The following is an 18,118-nucleotide window of genomic DNA, read 5'->3' as shown; positions in this document are numbered from 1 at the left end:
GGGGGGGGGGGGACCGGGGGGACCCGGCACGGACACGGCCTCGGCACCGCAGAGCTGCGGGCTCCCCACGGGCGGTCCCGGCGGCCCCGCCCCGCCCTCCCCATCCTCCGCGCCGCTGCCGCCATCCCGGTGCGGCCCACGGCTCAGCCGCCGCCGCGCCTCCCGCAGGTGAAGGCCTCGGCGGGAGCGGCGGAGCGGTGCCGGTGCCATGAAGGAGGACCGGGAGCTCTCCGCCGCCCTGGGTGAGGCACGCGGGTCCTGCCCAGCACCGGCCGTGAGCGAGCCCGGTGGCCCACGGGCGGCGGGAGGAGGTGGCCCTGGGGTGGCTCTGGGTTCACCACGGGACCGTCGGTGTCCCCTTCACCGCGGGGAAACGGTGGCGGGGGACGCCGGCCCGGCCCCGTCGTGCCCGGGTCCGCGGTGCCGTGTGGTGTCAGCACCGGTGGCATCGGCTGTTGTCTCGGTGCCAGGTTCCGCCGTCACCAAACCCGACATCCTGGCCCAGGTGGAGCGAGGGGAGGAGGCGGCGGGGCCCTACGGGGAGCACCGGAGCCCCCGACCACACGCAGCGCCCCATGGCTCTTCGCAGGGTGAGCGGGGGGCCGGGTGGCACCGGGGCCGGGGCAGCGGCACCGGGCTGAGCCCTGCCGAACCGGAGCGGTTCTGGTGTGGGGGTCGCTTGATAACTCCGCGGTGTCTCGGCAGGGGACTGGCTGGGGAAGGAGGTGAAGAGTGAGGAGGGGGCGTCCCCGCTGCCCGCATCCCCCCCGACCCACCCCATCGGCCCCGGCGACTTCCCCGTCCCGCCGCCAGAACGGGGCTGCAGCTACTGCGGTGCCCCCGAGCCGGCTCCCGGTGCCGGTAACGGGGGGTTCGTGGCTCCACCACCCATCCGGGAGTGCGGGGAGTGCGGCCGAGGCTTCGGGCAGAAGCCGGACCTGGTGCGGCACCGGCTGGGACACGGCGGGGACTCGGCCCACGCCTGCGGCCGCTGCGGGAGGGGCTTCACCGGCACCCCCGGCCGCCCCCCGGGCCCCTGCGCCGGCCGCTCCCCGGGGACCACGGAAGGGACGGGGGCCCCGCGGAAGGAGCGGAAGGAGCTGTCGCTGACGGAGAAGGTGCGGGTGTTGGAGATGCTGGAAGGTCCCAAGGTGTCCCAGAGCGAGCTGGCCAAGCGCTTCGGGGTGTCGCAGCCCCAGATCTGCCGCATCATCAAGAACCGGGAGCGGATCCTCGGCGAGTGGCACCGCAACGGCGACCCCGAGCGCAAACGCAAGCGGGAGGGGAAGGACGCGGCCCTGGAAGCCGCGCTGCTGCGCTGGGTCGAGGGCACCCGGGCCGCCCGGCTGCCCCTCAGCCCACCCCTCCTCCACGTCAAGGCCAAACACCTCGCCCAGGCGCTGGGCCGGCCCGACCCGGAGCCCAACGGGGGGTGGCTGGCTCGCTTCGGAGCTCGCCACAACCTGGCCTTCAAGAAGCCACCGGCGGAGGACGGGGACGCCGAGCAACCCACGGCCGAGCGCTGGGCGGGCGCGGTGCTGCCGGGTCTCCTCCGCAGCTACGCGGCCCCCGAGATCTACGCGTGCGGGGAAACGGGGATCCTCCTCCCCGCCGGCTCCCCCGGCGAAGGCGAGAGCGGCGGCGAGCGGCTCAGCCTCCTGCTCTGCGCCAACGCCGACGGCTCGGAGAAGCTGCCGCTGCGGGCGGTGGGGGAGAGCCCCCGGCCCCGCTGCCTCCAGGGGGTCAACCTGGAGCAGATGCCCTGGAGCTACCGCGCGGGCAGCTCGGCCGGCGTGACCGCCCCGCTCTTCACCGAGTGGCTGCGGGAGTTCAACGAGGGGATGCGGCGGCAGGGGAAGAGCGCGCTCCTCCTCCTCGCCAAGCACCGGGCCCAGCCCCACCTCCAGCTCTCACACGTCAGGATGGTCTTTGTGCCGCCGGCCGCCTCCCTGGCCGACCCCTTGGACCGCGGCATCACCGGCGACCTCAAGGGGCACTACCGGCGCCGGTTGCTGCGGTGGCTGTCGGTGGAGCGCGGCGTGGAGCAGCCGTCGCTCCTGGATGTCCTTCACATGCTGGCACAGGCCTGGGGGGACGTGCGCCCGGGGCTCATCGCCGGCTGCTTCCGTGCCGCCGGCTTCGGCCCCGCCGCCGGCACCCAGGGCCCGGCACCCGGCGCCCTCACCCGGGAGCAGCCGGTGCACCGGGCGGGCGAGGAGCCGGAGCGCCGTGGGGACGTGGGGACAAGGGAGGAGGAGGAGGAGGAGGACGGGGGAGCGATGGTGGCTCGGCGCTGCCCCTCGGAGCGGGAGGTGTGGGGGAGCTTGGCCACGCTGCGGAGGTACCTGGAGTGCCGGGCCACCTCCCCCGGCCTCTTCCAGGCCTTCTACGGGCTGGAGGACGCGGTGCACGCGGTGACAGCCAGCGCCGGGACTGGCCCCGCCGGGGACATCCCGTCCACGCAGTGAGGTGCCCGGAGCTTGCGGTGGGGACAGGAGCTCCTCCCCGGACTGGCCTGGCCGCCGTGCCCTGCCGCGGTGCCACCGGAGCTGTGCCGTGGGGTCTGCGTGGCACGGCGGGTGTCCGGGGGGGAGCACCGCGCTCTGGATGTCACCCGCCCGTGGGGACGGTGCCGGGGGCTGGCGCCGGGGTCACCGGCCCGCTGCCGAGACCCGCTCCTGGGGGGTGGCTTCTGCGGCCTGCGGGAGCCATCGTGGAGCTGCCCCCCCTGCGTGGGGGGCTTTGATTTGCCCTGCGTGGGGTGGTTGTGTTTGCCAGGGGGTGCGCGGGGTGGTGCTGGGGTGTCCCCGCGCTGCGGGGACGCGGGTGCCACCGGCTGTTGTCACCTGGACGTTTGCAACAGGCATTAAAAAAGGCAAAATTGAGCAGCTGGTGGAATATTGTCACTTAATGTCCCGCCGTGAGCCAGGCAGAGCCCCCCTGCCCCCTCCCCGCCCCCTCGTTTTGGGGCTGCCCACCCCAAATCTCCCCATCCCCTCCCTCACCCTGTCCTGGGAACATGGACCCCATGGCATGGTGACACCTTGACCGCTCCTGGGTCCCCAACCCTCTCTGTCCCCTTCCACGGGCAATGGGGACCCACGTGCACCCGGGGGTCCCCTGCAGGGCCCCCACCGAGAGCGTGGGACCCCCAGCACCCACTCCCTGTCACGGTGACACCTCTGTCCCCAAGGGAATGGGGCACGGGGACAAACCCCACGCGTGCACGGAGAACCAGAGGCAGCAGGAGGCCACCAAGGGGGACGGGACCAGGATCCCCCAGGGGGGTCCCCACAGGGATGCACGAGAAGGGGGGACACTTGGGTGTCCCGAGAGGGGTCCCCACGGGAATGCACAATTATTGGGGTGCACACAGCCCCTGGGTGTGGGGGGGCAGGGCTGGGATTCCCCAAGGGGGGAGAGGGGGAACTGGGGTGCCCCAGGGGGAGTCCCCACGGGGATGCACAGTTATTGGGGTGCACACAGCTCCCGGAGGGGGATGTCCAGGACTGGGGTGTCCTGGGGAGGGGCTCCACAGGGATGCACACCACGGGGGTGCTGCAGTCGTGAGGGGGGTGTCCCTAAATGGGTGTCACTGCGGTGAAGGGAGGCGGGGGGTGTGCGGTTTGGGGGGCGTGTCCTGTTTTGGGGGTGTGTGTGTGGTTTTTGGGGGGGGTCTGCAGTTTTGGGGTGTGCGTGTGTGCAGTTGTGGGGGGTGTGTGCTGTTATGGGGGTGGGTGCCCTTTTAGGGGGTCTCCGCCATTTTTTGGGGTGTCTCCCCCGTTTTGGGGGTGTGTGTGCCGTTTTTTTTTGTGTCTCCCCCGTTTTTGGGGTGTCTACCCCGTTTCTGGGGTGTCTCTGCCGTTTCTGGGGTGTCTCTGCGGTTCCTGGGGTGTCTCCCCTGTCTTGTGGGTCTCCCCCGTTTTTGGGGTGTCTCCCCCATTTTGGAGGTCTCTCCACCGTCTCTGGGGTGTCTCGGCCGTCTCTGGGGTGTCTGCCGTTTTTGGGGTGTCTCCCCCGTTTCTGGGGTGTCTCCCCCATTTTTGGGGTGTCTCTGCCGTTTTTGGTGTGTCTTCCCCGTTTTGGGGGTGTGTGTGCCGTTTTTTGGGTGTCTCTGCGGTTCCTGGGGTGCCTCTCCCGTTCCTGGGGTGTCTCCCCCGTTTCTGGGGTGTCTCCCCCGCTCCTGGGGTGCCTCTCCCGTTCCTGGGGTGTCTCCCCCGTTTCTGGGGTTTCTCCCCCGTTTTTGGGGTGTCTCCGCCGTTTTGGAGGTCTCTCCCCCGCTCCTGGGGTGTCTCTGCGGTTCCTGGGGTGTCTCCCCCGCTCCCGGGGTGCCTCTCCCGCTCCTGGGGTGCCTCTCCCGTTCCTGGGGTGCCTCCGCCGCTCCCGGGGGTGTCTCCCCCGTTCCTGGGGTGCCTCTCCCGTTCCTGGGGTGCCTCCGCCGCTCCCGGGGTGTCTCGGAGGCTTCCCGCCCGCCTGCCGGTGGCGGTACCACCAGAGGTCGCTGCGGAGCCTCCGGGCCCGCTCCCCCCTCGCCGCCGCTGTTGGGAGGCGGAGGAAATGAAGGAGAGTTCCGCCGAGGCGGGAGCCATTACCCGCCGCCGCCTCCGCCGCCGCTGAGACACCCCCCCCCCGGCCACCCCCCCACCCCAACCTCCACCGCTGACCCCCGCTTCTCCCTTCCCCCCCCTTCCCCTTCCCTTTTCCCCCCCCTTTCCCCTCCTCCCCTTCGCACGCCCGTCCCGGCACAGGTAGGCGCCCGCCGTCCTGCCCCGGGGGGTGTTATAACGGGGGTGGGGGGGTGGGGGGTGGGAAGGGAGAGTTGGGGGCTGAGGGGGTGAAATCCCGCGGGTTCTGTTCCTGCCCCCCCCCCCTCCCCTGCCCCGGTTCCCCCCCCCCTCCCCGCACACACACGCACGTCCCTCCCCCGCAGAAGGCACCGGCGGCCCCTTTGTCCCCGGTGCCCGGCGGAAGCGCGAACAAAAGCCGCGGGCTGAAGGCCCCGGCCCTGCCCCGGGGGTGCAGCCGGGACCCCCCCGACACAGACGGACCCGGGGCAGCCCCGCGGCTGCGGGGAGGAGAGGCCGCTGTCCCCGGGAGGGGCTGAGGAGCGCTGGGGTGGCCGCCCGGGGGGGTCTCGGTGGGGCCGGGGGATGCTGAGGGGGTTCGGGGACTTTCCCCGCGGGGCTGGGGGGGTCTGCGGGGCCCGGGCCTGCGCCGGGGGCCGCTCACGCCGTGGCCTTGGGGTGCTGGCCCCGGATGGGGGCTTTGCCTCAGGCCCCAGACCCGCACCGTGTCCGCGGGCTCTGCCGGGACCTTGAGGCGTTTGGCGGAGCCAGGACCTTGGTGATGGCCATGAAGCGCTTGGCGGGAGCTTGGGGTGTTCCTCGAGGCCTTCACCAGGGTCTTTGCCACGGCACTCGCTGAGAGCTGCAGGCGTTCACCACTGCCAAGACCTTTGCCAAAGTCTCTGCTGTGGCCCTCGTTGGGATCTTGAGGTGTTCGCCGTGGCCAAGGTCTTCGCCATGGCCTTGAAGCCCTTGCTTTGGCCTTGGGCTTTGCTGCGGCCCCAAGGCCCTCGTTGGGATCTTGAGGTGTTTGCCGTGGCCAAGGCTTGCACCGTGGCCTTGAAGCACTCACCCTGGCCACCGTCTTTGCCATTGCCATGGTCATCACCGTGGCCCTGAGGCTCTCACTGGGATCTTGAGGTGTTCACCATTGCCAAGGTCTTTGCCAAGATCTTTTCCATGGCCTCGAGGCGCTTGCCATGGCCAAGGACTTTGCCATAACGCCGAGGTCCTCAGTAGGAACCTGGGGTGTTTGTTGGTGCCCTGAGGGTCTCCCCACGGCCAAGACCCTTGCCAAGGCCTGCATCATAGCCAGGCCATCTTCACCGTGGCCTGGAGATGCTCACCATGGCCAAGGCCTTTGCTGTGGCCCCTAGACCTGTGCTGTGGCCAAGGCCTTCGCCGCGGCCCCCGTGCTCCAGCCCCGGTGCTTTCGCCGTGGCCGTGGCCCTCGCCACGGTGCCAGGGTACCCGCCATCTCTGAGGTCCTTGTTGTGGGCCTGAGGTGCTGAGCACGGCCGAGCCCTTTGCTGTGGTGCTGGCTGTGTCCCAGAGGTGATGGCTGTGGCCCTGACATTGTTGCTGTGGCTCCCGCTGTAGCCCTGGGGTGGTTGCCAAGACCACGTCCTGGAGACACCCTCCGTGCAACCAGAGCCGTTCCCTCTTGTTGCCGACGTGGCCACGAGGCCCTTGCTGTGGCCTCGAGGCGCTCCTCTGCACCCTCAGCCCAGCCTCCGGGCCCCGGCCAGGGACCCCGTGCCGCGTCCCCGAGGCGCGCGCCGTGACCCACGCGCCCACCACCGGCCTCTCGGCGGCCCCCGCGGTAGCTGGCTGGGGGGGTCCCCGGGCGCCTCTGGTTGGAGAGGGCCGGGGACCCTCGCCGTCGCCCCGCGCCGCCGCCGCCCACCGCTGCCCTTTCCTTTTCTCCCCTCCCAGGTGCTCTCGAGCCGGGGCGAGGGGATGAGGTGCCCCCCTGCCGCGTGGTGTGCCGGAGCGGCCCTTTAGATCCTCCCCGGCCCAAGCCTCCCCTGCCATGGATGCCTCGGGGGCTCTTGCTTCGGCTCCCTCCTCCGCGGCTCCCTCGGGCTCCCGCAGCCCCATGTTCCCCCCAGGAGCTGACAGAGAGGAGTGGGGACCGAGGTTCAATTGTGCCCCTTCCACCTCTGCCGCAGCCTCGCAGGCGATGCCAGCGTCTGGCCGGAAGAGGAAGGCCAACTTCTCCAATGACGAGACTGAGACGTTGGTCTGGAATGTGGTCCGGCATTTCAGCGCCCTGTATGGGTCCGAAGCCCTCCGGGCTCACCCCGTGCGGAGGAAGCAGCTCTGGACGCAAATCCAAAGTCGCGTCAACTTCCTGGGCTACACCGAGCGCTCCATCGACGACCTCAAGCACAAGTGGCGCGACCTGCGCTTGGACGTCAAGAAGAAGATCACCTCCAAGAAGCACCTGCCCATGAACCGCGCCGGCGGGCCCCTCCACAAGCCGCGCCTCACGCCCCTGGAGAAGATGGTGGCTTCCACCTTCCTGCAGGCCAGCCACGACTCGGAACCCGAAATCATCTTAGACCCAGGTCAGTCGTGGTGTTCTCTGGGGAGAGGAGAGCTGGAGCGGCAGAGTCCCCTGCTGCGTCCCCACCGAGGGGCATCTGGCCTGGTAATGTCACCAGGCTGCGGTCACGCCGAGCTCCTGGCTCTGCCGGGCGTGTGCCAGCGCCTCTCGTGGAAGGAGACTTTGGGGTTTTGCTCGTGTGCGTGGTTTGTGTTGGGATCACGGCATCCACGGTCCTCGTGGCCACGCAGCAAACTGCTGGGGATGGAAACTGGAATTAAAACTCCATTGTGGAAGTGACCTGGGGTCAACAGGAGCACCTCCAGCTTGGTGGCAATGGCTCTTTTTTTGGGGTTGCTTTTTTTTCTTTCTTCCTTTGCCTTGCTGGAGAGCACCTAAAAAAGCTGGACTGAGATTTTACTCCCTTTTTCCGGGTCAGTGTCCCCCATGGTTTGCTGAGGTCACAGGGAGCAGGAGCAGCCACTTCAGTGTGACATCCCATTGTCCCCTTGTGGATGGGTGCTGGGGGTGGCTGGGGGCAGCTGATGGGTCCCTGGGCAGGTTGTGCCATCTCCTTGGGGCCATGCCATCTCCATGGGGTCATGCCATCTCCATGGGGCCATGCCATCTCCATGGGGCCATGCCATCTCCTTGGGGTCATGCCATCTCCTTGGGGTCATGCCATCTCCTTGGGGTCATACCATCTCCATGGGGTCATGCCATCTCCTTGGGGCCATGCCATCTCCATGGGGCCATGCCATCTCCTTGGGGTCATACCATCTCCATGGGGTCATGCCATCTCCTTGGGGCCATGCCATCTCCATGGGGCCATGCCATCTCCTTGGGGTCATGCCATCTCCATGGGGCCATGCCATCTCCATGGGGTCATGCCATCTCCATGGGGCCATGCCATCTCCATGGGGTCATGCCATCTCCATGGGGCCATGCCATCTCCTTGGGGTCATGCCTTCATCACAGAGCTTTGCCTTTGGTCCTGCTGCAGAGCAAATCTGCGTCCCAGCTGAACCCCCTTGCTGGTCCTGGTTCTCTCAGTTGCCCAAGAGGTGCTTGGGGAAATGATCACAGAACCCTGGAATGGTTTGGGTTGGAAGGGACCTTGAAGATGATCTGGTTCTAAACCCCTGCCATGGTCAGGGACCCCTCCCCCAGCCCAGGGGGCTCCAAGCCCCATCCAACCTTCAACACTGCCAGGGATGGGGCATGAGATGTTGGCAAAATGATGGTCCTTGCTGTAGTGCTGTTCTCCCCAGATGGGCTTCATGACCCACTGGGACTCAAATTTCTCCCCATTGCCTTTTAATTTTCACAAAGGGGATGTGTCCAGCTCCTTTGTGTCCCCAGAGGACACCAGCTCTAGTTGTTCCTGCTCCCTTTTTTGCTCTTTGATTTCAGCCCAGCCCCTCAGGTGTCTGTGGAGATGGGGGGGCAGGGGGAGTGTCATTTCCCTCAGCTCACGCTGAGCCAGAAAGAGCAGAAGGTCTCTGGGATGAAGGAAGGAGGGATGGAAGGAAGGAATCCTTGTGGCTGTCGGGTTCAGGATGGTCCTGGAGGGTGTGAGTGAGGGCGAAGGGGCACAGCAGAACCTGCAGAGCCCCCTGGGACCTGGGGTGTGCTGGGGTGGCAGTGGTGGCTGAGGCTGGCTTCTCTCTGTCCCCACAGATCTCTTCTTCCCCGGTGCCTCCAAACAGTCCTTCATGCACCTCCAGCCCGGCGTCAGCCACCCCAGCATCTACATCGACACCAACGGGCAGCCCTCCTCCCTGCCCGAGCTGGAGGGCTCGGCCGTGCCCCGCCTGGCGCTGCAGAGCCCAGACCCCTCCCTCATCTGCGAGTACAGCCGGGGGGAAGGGCAGAGCAGCTCTGGTGAGGACACGGGGGACAGGGGGTTGGTGGTGGAGGGAGGGTGCAGGGCCCGGGGGGGTCGTAGAATCGCAGAATTGTTGGGGTTGGAAGGGACCTGAAAGCTCATCCAGTTCATGCCATGGTCAGGGACCCCTCCCCCAGCCCAGGGGGCTCCAAGCCCCATCCAACCTTCAACACTGCCAGGGATGGGGCAGCCACAGCTTCCTTGGGCAACCTGGGCACCCAGGGGCTCAGCACCCTCAAATTCAACAATTCCTTCCCCATCTCCAACCTCAATCTCCCTTTTCTCTCCAAGTTTTAACCCATTTCCCTTGTCCTCTCCCTACCCCCCCGTGTCCAAAGCCCTCCCCCAGCTTTCTTGGAGCCCCTTCAGATATTGGAAGGTTGCTCTGAGCTCACCTGGAGCCTCCTCTTCTCCAGGCTGAACAACCCCAATCCCTCAGCCTGGCTTCCCAGGGAGCTGCTCAGCCCTCTGAGCATTTCAGTGGCTCTCCTTTGGGAAGGTTCAGGGAGCTCTGTGTCCTGATGATTCAGAGAAGGCTCTGGTGATGGTTTGCATCAGGAATCCTGGGTCATGCTGCTGGCAGCCCTTGGGACGGCGCTGGGGTGGCAGACATGGGGGACACCCTGATGGGAGATGCTTCCCTGGCCCTTCCCAGCCCTCCTGGGCCGTGGGTCCCCAGGGGCTGCGGATGAAAAACGTGGATCCTGGAGCGTGGTTTTGTACCTGCCAGGGTTTGTTTGGTAAGAGAAGGCAGCAAGTCCAAGGAAAGGCAAAGGCCGTGGCTGTCCCTGCGTCAGGGGGGTCCCTTAGGGATGTCCCCGGGGGGTGACAGGCGTGTCTGGGGGAGGGCAGGGTGCTGGCTCGGTGGCTCGGGCTCACCAGGGGGTTTTTCTGCTCTTGCAGCTGAGTCGGGGCCGGAGCTGCGCACTCCGGACATGTCAGCCATTTCCCCGTCCCTGCGGAACGAGTCCCTCGTCTCCTACGCCTCCATGTCAGAGGAGGAGGAACGGGAAGGCCGGGAGGTGGAGAGGGGCCACGGCGGGGCCGTGGGGGTGCAGCCGGGACCCGAGGCCCCCGTGGCCGCAGAGGAAGACACGAAACTGTCCCGCCAGGCCATGCTGATCCGACGCTGCAGCTCTCAGGGCTCCGTCACCTCCCTGCCCGAGGACCCTCTCAACCCCGTGGACGCTCACTCGGACTGGGGCCACGAGGGGGTGTCCGACCTGCCCCCCCTGGGCCGCGGGCTCGATTCCTCCCACCCCGAGGAGCAAGCGGGGGGCCCGGGCCCGGAGATGGGCGCTTTGCCCAGGGTACTGATGGGGCCCACCTGGGAGAAGCCGACGGCGGAGGAGGAGCCCCCCGCCCGCTCCCCCCTGCACGGCGCCCTGACCGAGGAGTCGCTGCCCTCCTCCGCCTCCCCCCCGGGGGACGCCCCCGCCTCGGGCCCCGGCGCCCCCCGCGGCCTGGGCTGCTCCCGCCTGCGGGAAGACCGCCGGGAGAGCTGGAGGACTAACATCCATCACCTGCTGGACCTGGAGGAGCAGTGGGACCAGCTGTACCACCAGGAGCTGGCCATGTGGCAAGAGGAACGGGCGACCCAGCGGGAGGAGAGGGCCCGCGACCGGGAGCTCCAGTTCCGCCTGCTGGGGGTCCTGACGGACATCCGCGACGAGCTGCGGTACCTGCGCCAGGAGCGGGCCGGGCAGAGCCAGGCACCTCCCCCGGAGCCTCGGCGGGACCCCGGCAGCCCCCCCCTCCTCGAGCAGCCCAAAGCCGAGCCCGCCTTCCCCGAGCCGCAGGCCGGGAGCGCCGGCTGGGGGGAAAGCGCCGTGCCCAGCCGCAGCCCCCTGGGCAACCGGGGCCGGGGGCGACGCCGGGGCCGGCCGCGGGGCTCTGCCTCCAGACACAGACGCCTCTTCCTCACCAACAGCTAGGGAAGGGGGGGGACACCGTCCCACCAAGGACGTGGCGTGCCCGCGGCCCCCCGGCCACCACCCCGGGCCACGGGCGGAGGGGCGAGCGCGCGGGGGCGGCGCGCGCGGTGGCACCGAACGCGCGTGGCCGGCGGCACAGCCGGGAGCCCCGGGAGCGGAGGGGAGGTACGAGGGGGGCTTCACCCGGGCGAGGTGAGCGGGTGAGACGTGGAGGCCGAGCTGTGGCCGCGGCACCGCCTGCCCGGTGCGGGTCGGCGCGAGGGAAGCCGGCGGCGAGGAGGCGGCGGGAGCGGGGCCGTGTGGCAGCGCCAGGCGAGGAGGGGTACTGCCTGTCTGGGGGGGCAGGGGGGAGTTAGGAACACTTAGTCGCTGATGTGCGAACATTTTATGCAAATCATTTAATGACCTAATTTGCATATAACCATAAACTTCTGTTTAAAAAAAAAAAAAACCACAACCAAAAACTCTAAAAAAAAAATCCTCCCCCCCAAAAAAAAAATCAAAAACCAAAAAAAAAAAAAAAAAAGAAACCCCACAAAACAGGAAAAAAAATGTCTCTGTGTGTGGACTCGGTCCTGGGGGCAGCGGGACCCCTGACACCCCTCCCCATGAGCTTTCCCCACTCTCCCATCTCAGCCCACCCACCACGTAGGACCCCAGAGGATTAATCCAGAGCCCCCGCTTGGGACTCTCCCCTCCCGGCTCTCCCTGAAGCCTCAGGGATGTCCCCAAGCCTCGGTGACCCTGGTTCCTGCTGGCTTGTGCCACCGCCGCTCAGTTGTTGTGTCACCCAGCTGACTGATTGACTCCCGGGGTGCTGCCATGCTCCGAGCTGGAGCCCCCCCGTGATTTTTGGACACGGGGGGGGTCATTTGCCCCACGGTCTTGCCCCGTGCAGGGCTGTGCAGTGCAGCACCATGAGGCTGACAGCTCCAGGCTTGGTGACACCTGGGGACATGCCACCAAAATGGGGAATTTGGGGGAATTCGAGATGCTGGAAAGAGTCTGGCGAGGGGGTGCTTCTCCACCAGGTGATTGTATCCCCCCCTCCCCTTTTTCCCATCCCTCAGCTTGCAGGTGGTGCCGTGTCCTTCCTGGGGACAGGATCACGGGCATGGGACAGGACTGTGGCCGGGATCTCGGAGGGGGGGATGTTGGGGTGGGGGGCAAAGGCATTGCAGCCCAGCACGACTTTATTGGGTATCGCACGGTCCATACAAAACTACACCCCAAGCACTGTACAGAGCGGACGGCACGGGGCTGGGGGGGGGGGCTGTAAAAATAAGCAGCAGGGAGGGTGGGGGGCGTGTGGGGAGCACAGCAGCAGGCGGGGGGACAAGGAAGGGACATGGCAGTAGGGGGGGGACGTGGGGGGCGGGGGGGAGTGGGCTGCTCCCCATCCTGTGCAGCGAGATTGTCTGGTGTGGGTGGGTGTGGGGAGAGTTGGGGAAAGGGGGGGGGGGGCTAAAAAGCGTCCGTCCGTGGCAGGGGCCGGGTCTGTGGGTGCACTGACACCCCCGGGGGGCTCCCCGTGCCCCGCACCCCCTCCGGGCGCCTGTATTTGGTAGGAAGCCGCGCGTCCCCATCTCGGAGCGGTGCGGGGGGCGAGCGGGGGGGGGGGGGGGGGGGGAGTCGGTCCGCGGCGGGCGGTCCCTTTAGTCCCCGGGGGGCATAATACCGGGGGGCGGCAAGGGAGGGGGTCCCGCCTCGACCCCGTGGACCCGCTGGTGGTCCTTGAGGGACTCCTTGTAGCGGAAGCTGCGTCCGCAGGCCGGGCACTGGTAGGGCCTCTCCCCGGTGTGGATGCGCTGGTGCTTGAGCAGGTTCTGCTTGCGGATGAAGCTCTTGCCGCAGGCCGCGCAGGCGAAGGGCCGCTCCCCGGTGTGCAGCCGCTGGTGGTTCTGCAGGTGCTCCTTGCGGCTGTAGCACTTCCCGCACTCGGTGCACTTGTAGGGCCGCTCGCCCCGGTGGATCATCTGGTGCCGCACCAGCCCCGAGTGGCAATTGAAGCTCTTCCCGCACTCGGCGCAGGGGTAGGGCCGCTCGGCCGCGTGGCTCCGCTGGTGGATCCTCAGACTCTTCTTCCCGCTGAAGCTCTTCCCGCACTCGGAGCACCCGTGGGGACGTTCCTCGGTGGGGCCCGGGGTGCCGCTGGGGATGACCCCCCCGCCCCCCTCGGTGCCCCCCGGCCCCGGCTCTGAGCCCGGGGTTTTGCTCAGTCTGTGCTGTGCCGGCAGAACCGCTGCCGCTGCCGCCGCCTGACCCTCGGGGTTCCCGAAGCCTCCGCCGGTGAAGAGCAGGTCCCCGGAGCCCCCCGGCAGCCCCACCTCCTCGGGGGGCTCAGCGTGGGGGCAGCGCTCTTCTGTCTTCACCAGCAGCCCCTCGCCAGCTGCTGGGGAGGGAAAGGCTCTGCTCAGTGCCTGCTGGGGACACTGGGGACTATGGAATCATGGAATGGGTTGGGTTGGAAGGGACATTAAAGCCCCCCCCAGTGCCCCCCCTGCCATGGTCAGGGACCCCTCCCCCAGCCCAGGGGGCTCCAAGCCCCATCCAACCTTCAACACTGCCAGGGATGGGGCAGCCACAGCTTCCTTGGGCAACCTGGGCACCCAGGGGCTCAGCACCCTCAAATTCAACAATTCCTTCCCCATCTCCAACCTCAATCTCCCCTTTCTCTCCAAGTTTTAACCCATTTCCCTTGTCCTCTCCCTACCCCCCCGTGTCCAAAGCCCTCCCCCAGCTTTCTTGGAGCCCCTTCAGATATTGGAAGGTTGCTCCGAGCCCACCTGGGAGCCTCCTCCCCACCCCTGCCACAGCCCAGCCTGGGTGGGTGGGTGCTCCCCGGGCATGGCTCACCCGGACCAGGACCAGGACCAGGACCAGGACCCGTCAGCATCTCTCTCTCTGGCAGCTCCCAGGGCTCACGGACACAGGGCTCTTCCTCCTGCTTGATCCATGACAAGAAGTCGTGCGCCGTGATCAGGGCGTCTGCGCCTGCGGGGGGACAGGGACAGGGACTCAGCAGAGCAGGGGCCGCATCCTGCGCCGGGAGGGTGGGTGGGGGTCAGGGCAGGGGGTGGGGGGTCACCTGCACAGGGATCTGCCGGCATCCCCCGCTCCTCCCCGAACTGCTGCTCCCCCACGAAGGCCACCTCCTGCTTGATCCGGGACAGGATGTCCGAGGTGGAGATCAGCGACTCTGGTCACAAGGACACACTTGGCCAGTGCCAGGCTCTGGCCACTTGCCACCGCCTTGGGCTTAGGGGGTGGGACCCCCCCAGGCTCCGGTTGTCCCCATCCCACTGTGGTTATGGGGCACCAAACACCCCCAGGGGGATGTGGGGATGGAGGGACAGCCCCAGGGGACAGATGACCACGGGACAGCCCCGGGGGACAGGTGACAATAGGACAGCCCATGGAGACGGGTGCCCACGGGCAGGCCCTGGGATGGGTGGGTGTGACACAGCCCGTGGGACCTGACAAGACATTAATGATTGTGAGGGACACACGGATCTCCCAGGGATGGATGGTGGCAGTGGGGGACACAGGGATCTCCCAGGGATGGATGGCGGCAGTGGGGGACACAGGGATGGATGCCCAAGACCCCAGCACATCAGTCCTGAGGGATTTTCTGATGTCACTTGTGGTGGCCCCTGGTCACACATGGCCAGGACCATGGGAGAAGGAGCAGGGATATTCCCGGGGTGAATGTTGGGATGGGAGAAACACGAGGTGGGTGACAGTGGGGACAGGAGGGACCCAGCGCTGCCCTGGCCGGTGCCTCACCCGCGCAGGTGTCGGGTGGCAGCTCCCTCTGCTCCAGCTCCCTGGGCTCGGGGATGCAGGGACCGTCCCCACGCTCGCCGCGGGGCTGAGCCTCACTCCTGGAGAGGGCACCGTCTGCGTGGGGACACAGCGGGGCTGTCACCAGCACCGGGACTGCACCCACCCCACCCTCCCAGTGCTGGGAGGACGAGGGGCTCTGCCAGCCCCTGGCAGCTCCTGATGGAGAAGCTGCCTACACTGGGCAGGACCTCCGTGCCCTGTAGCTCCCCGTTTCTGGGAGGAGGACCCATACCAGCTCCCTGGAACTGGGCTGCCCCATGTGGTGGCACCAGCAGTCTCACACGGTGCCACCAGCAGACCCACAAGTGCCACCACCACAGCACAGCACAGCATCCCATCCCCATGTGCCACCACAAGCTGAGGAGGGTTCCCCCACAAACAGGAGGTCCAAGGTCCGCGCCGTGCAGACAGGGGACCAGACCACCCCTGTCCTTGACCCTCTGGGGACACCCCAGCCCGCTGGGAAAGGAGGGACAAAGGGATGTTTACCCAAGGAGATCAAGGACTCATAGTTCTCCTTCACCAGGTTATTGTACAGCTCTTTCTGCCACTCCTCCAAATTCTTCCACTCCTCCGCCGAGAAGTAGACGGCGATGTCCACAAAGGTCACGGGCACCTGCAGGGACAATGCCCCGCGGCTCAGGGGTGTCCAGGGGAGCTGAGGGTCCCTCCGCCCGGCCCTCGGCTTCCCCCCAGGAGCCCTCACCTTGGGGACCTCACCCCGGGGTCCAGGCGGCAGCCGCAGGACCCAGAAGTTCCTGTTCTTCAGCAGGTTCTCCACGTTCTCCAGCCGCCTCTGGAGCAGCCCGTACTCCTGGATCAGGGTGCCCAGCACGGCCCATTTGCTCTCCAGCTGGTTCCCAAACTCCATGGTGGTCTTCTCACAGTCCAGAAGCTTCTTCTCGGCCGTGCCGGATCGTCCCTCCAGGCTGAGCAGGCGGGTGGCCAGGAGGTCGATCTTCCTCTCCATGGCCTGCACGGTGGCCACCACGGTCCAGAGCGAGGCCTCTGCGGGGTGCAGCTGAGCCTCCCGCACGTGCGCTCGCTCCGGCAGCAGCGGCGGCTGCAGCGGCATCAGGTGGGGGGCTTCCACGTTCCACTCCTGCACCTGGGCCGTGGGGAGGGCACGGGTGGGGTGGGGGGGGCCGTGGGCACACACACACCCCACCCCACCCCGGCTCCTCTTCGGAGCCCCGTGGCAAGCACGGCTGCCCGGGGGGCTCCTGGCCACCGCTGCCACCCCCGGCACCCCGCTGGGGACTCCGGTGTGCGGTGCCACGGCCGCCCCGGGGCTGCCTGTCACTGTCACCGGTCACTGTCCCCACGGGACACCGGCCAGTTCCGGGCAGGTCACTGTGCCACGAGGGCAGTGACCCCTTCCCCGGCACCTTGTGTTCCCAGACCTCGTGGGGGCTTCCCTGGGGCTGCCCAGGCAGGAACCCCCCGGGAGGAGGATGGGTGGGCAGGGGGCACCGGGCAGCCTGGGCCAGGGGTCCTGGGGACATCCTGGGGACAGACGGGCAGGCTGGGTCAGCAGTGCCTGGTGACATCTTGGGGACACACGGGCAGCCTGGGACAGGGGTGGCTGAGGGCAAAGCCTTCACGGGCCATCCCAGGGGCACGGTGACATCCTGGGTCAGTGCTGCCAGGTCACGGCCCGGGGACATGGGGACATCCCGGGTTACAGGTGGCCGGGGCATCCTGGGGCTGGAGCCTGCACGGAGCATCCCGGGGCCGCTGGAACATCCTGGGGACACAGGGACATCCCCAGGACATCCTGGGGACACGGACATCCTGGGTCAGCGATGCCCGGGGACACTCCGGGGTGACGGGGACATGGCGGGTCAGAGTTGCCCGGTCACACCGCGGTGCCATGGGGACAGCCGAGTGGCACCGGAGCATCCCGGGGAGCGGGGCGGGGGGGGGACGGGACACACACGGGGACATCCCGGGTCAGCAGAGGTGCCCGGCCAGGTCCCGGTGACACCGGCGCCATCCCGGGTCAGGTCCCCGGGGCCGGGGGGTGCAGGAGGTGACCGGGGCTCCGCGGGCGGGGGGTGCCGGGAGGGGGGGGCGGGGAGGGGGGGGCAGGGGGTGTCCCAGGGGCACCGTGGGGGTCCCGGCCGGGGCGGCGGCGGGGAGCGGCCGCTGGAGCGGGTCGGGGGTTCGGGGGGGGGGGGCGGGGGCTCCGGTGCCGGTGGCCCGGTCCGGGCCGCGCTTACCTGGGCGGGCGCCCACTCGGCCATGGCCCCGCGGAGCTGGGCCGGGCCCCGTCGGCTGGGCCCGGGCCGCGGCGGGGAGAGCGCGGAGGGAAGCGGGGCGACGGGACCGGGACCGGAGCCGGTACCGGGGGCTGCGCTGTCGGTGCCTGCGAGCTGCGGGCCGGGCCCCGCCGCCCCGCCGAGGAGCCGGGGGCAGCCGGGGAATTGCATCCGCCTGCTCCGGGCTGGGCGGCTGCGGGCGGGGAGCGGAGAGCGCCGAGCACTGCCGCCTACCGGCACCGGCACCGGCACCGAGAGGCACCGGCACCGAGAGGCACCGGCACCGAGAGGCACTGGCACCGAGAGAGGCAACGGCACCGGGAGGCACCGGGAGGCACCGGCACCGGGAGGCACCGGCACCGGGAGCTGGGCTTTGGCACTGCCACAGCACCGGCACCTGGCTGCGGCACCGGCATCAACATCGGCACCAGTACCAGCTCTGGAATCATCACTGGTACTGGTGCCACTGGTATTGTCACTAGCAGCCTGGCCACCGGCACCGGTACCGGGACTGGTATTGGCATGGGGATCACACTGGCACCAGCATCAGCACCGGAACCACCTCTGGCACCGGCGTGGGCACAGCAGCCTGCACACAGGCAGTGGTGCCAGCATCAGCACCGGTACCAGCACCGGTTCCAAGCCCCGGCACTGGGATGGCCACTGGCACCAGCACCGAGCCCTGGCACTGGCACCAGTGCCAGCACTGCCACTGCCATCAACATCGGCACCAGTGTCACCACCAGTGCCAGCACCAAGCCCCAGCTCTGGCACCAGAACCGACTCCCAGCCCAGTGGGTGCCTGAGCCCGGAGCCCTGGTTCTGCCTCCTCAGCCGGGCACTGCATCCATCCCTGGGGCTGGAAAAGGGGGTGACAGCCCCCACCCCCTTGGGCTGTGCCACAGGGTCCCCCTTTGTCCCTCCAGCAAACATCTGGTGACACCAGAGGGAGCCCGGGCTGCGGGGCGAGGGTCTGCAGTGGGGGACCCCCCATCACCCACACCAGGACCCCCTCGAGGTTTGGGGACCCCCCGTGCACTCAGGACCCTTCGACAGCACCGGTGCCAGAGCAGAGA

General features: G+C 68.2%; 3 protein-coding genes across 6 annotated transcripts; 2 read left to right on the top strand and 1 right to left on the bottom strand.

Moving 5' to 3' along the window:
* The first annotated feature begins 28 nt into the window (after positions 1-28).
* On the top strand, positions 29-2,550 carry LOC139791919 (tigger transposable element-derived protein 3-like). Of its 2 annotated transcripts, XM_071734450.1 has the most exons (3): positions 31-242; positions 471-590; positions 706-2,550. In XM_071734450.1, the coding sequence occupies exons 1-3, from the start codon at positions 209-211 to the stop codon at positions 2,466-2,468; spliced, it is 1,917 nt and encodes a 638-aa protein (XP_071590551.1). In that variant the 5' UTR covers positions 31-208; the 3' UTR covers positions 2,469-2,550. The 2 variants fall into 2 exon arrangements, with proteins under 2 accessions (XP_071590550.1, XP_071590551.1); XM_071734449.1 differs by having other exon boundaries at positions 29-590.
* A 1,991-nt stretch (positions 2,551-4,541) lies between these two features.
* On the top strand, positions 4,542-11,465 carry LOC139791922 (uncharacterized). 2 transcript variants are annotated; one of them, XM_071734458.1, is made up of 4 exons: positions 4,542-4,748; positions 6,501-7,135; positions 8,794-8,997; positions 9,905-11,465. In XM_071734458.1, exons 2-4 carry the CDS (start codon positions 6,598-6,600, stop codon positions 10,933-10,935), a joined length of 1,773 nt encoding a protein of 590 aa, XP_071590559.1. In that variant the 5' UTR covers positions 4,542-4,748; positions 6,501-6,597; the 3' UTR covers positions 10,936-11,465. The 2 variants fall into 2 exon arrangements, with proteins under 2 accessions (XP_071590559.1, XP_071590560.1); XM_071734459.1 differs by having other exon boundaries at positions 4,544-4,748; positions 6,737-7,135.
* Positions 11,466-12,110: 645 nt separating this feature from the next.
* LOC139791921 (zinc finger protein 282-like) lies at positions 12,111-17,246 on the bottom strand. 2 transcript variants are annotated; one of them, XM_071734456.1, is made up of 7 exons: positions 17,004-17,246; positions 15,488-15,889; positions 15,271-15,397; positions 14,722-14,835; positions 14,024-14,134; positions 13,792-13,929; positions 12,111-13,327 (listed from the first exon to the last, which is right to left on the bottom strand). In XM_071734456.1, exons 1-7 carry the CDS (start codon positions 17,211-17,213, stop codon positions 12,591-12,593), a joined length of 1,839 nt encoding a protein of 612 aa, XP_071590557.1. In that variant the 5' UTR covers positions 17,214-17,246; the 3' UTR covers positions 12,111-12,590. The 2 variants fall into 2 exon arrangements, with proteins under 2 accessions (XP_071590557.1, XP_071590558.1); XM_071734457.1 differs by having other exon boundaries at positions 12,111-13,324.
* Positions 17,247-18,118: the final 872 nt, after the last annotated feature.

This window comes from Heliangelus exortis, chromosome 2 (genome assembly GCF_036169615.1).
Source record: "Heliangelus exortis chromosome 2, bHelExo1.hap1, whole genome shotgun sequence".
Classification (NCBI taxonomy): domain Eukaryota; kingdom Metazoa; phylum Chordata; class Aves; order Apodiformes; family Trochilidae; genus Heliangelus; species Heliangelus exortis.
The sequence above is the reverse complement of the archived record's forward strand: the minus strand, read 5'-3'. Positions and strand labels throughout refer to the sequence as shown.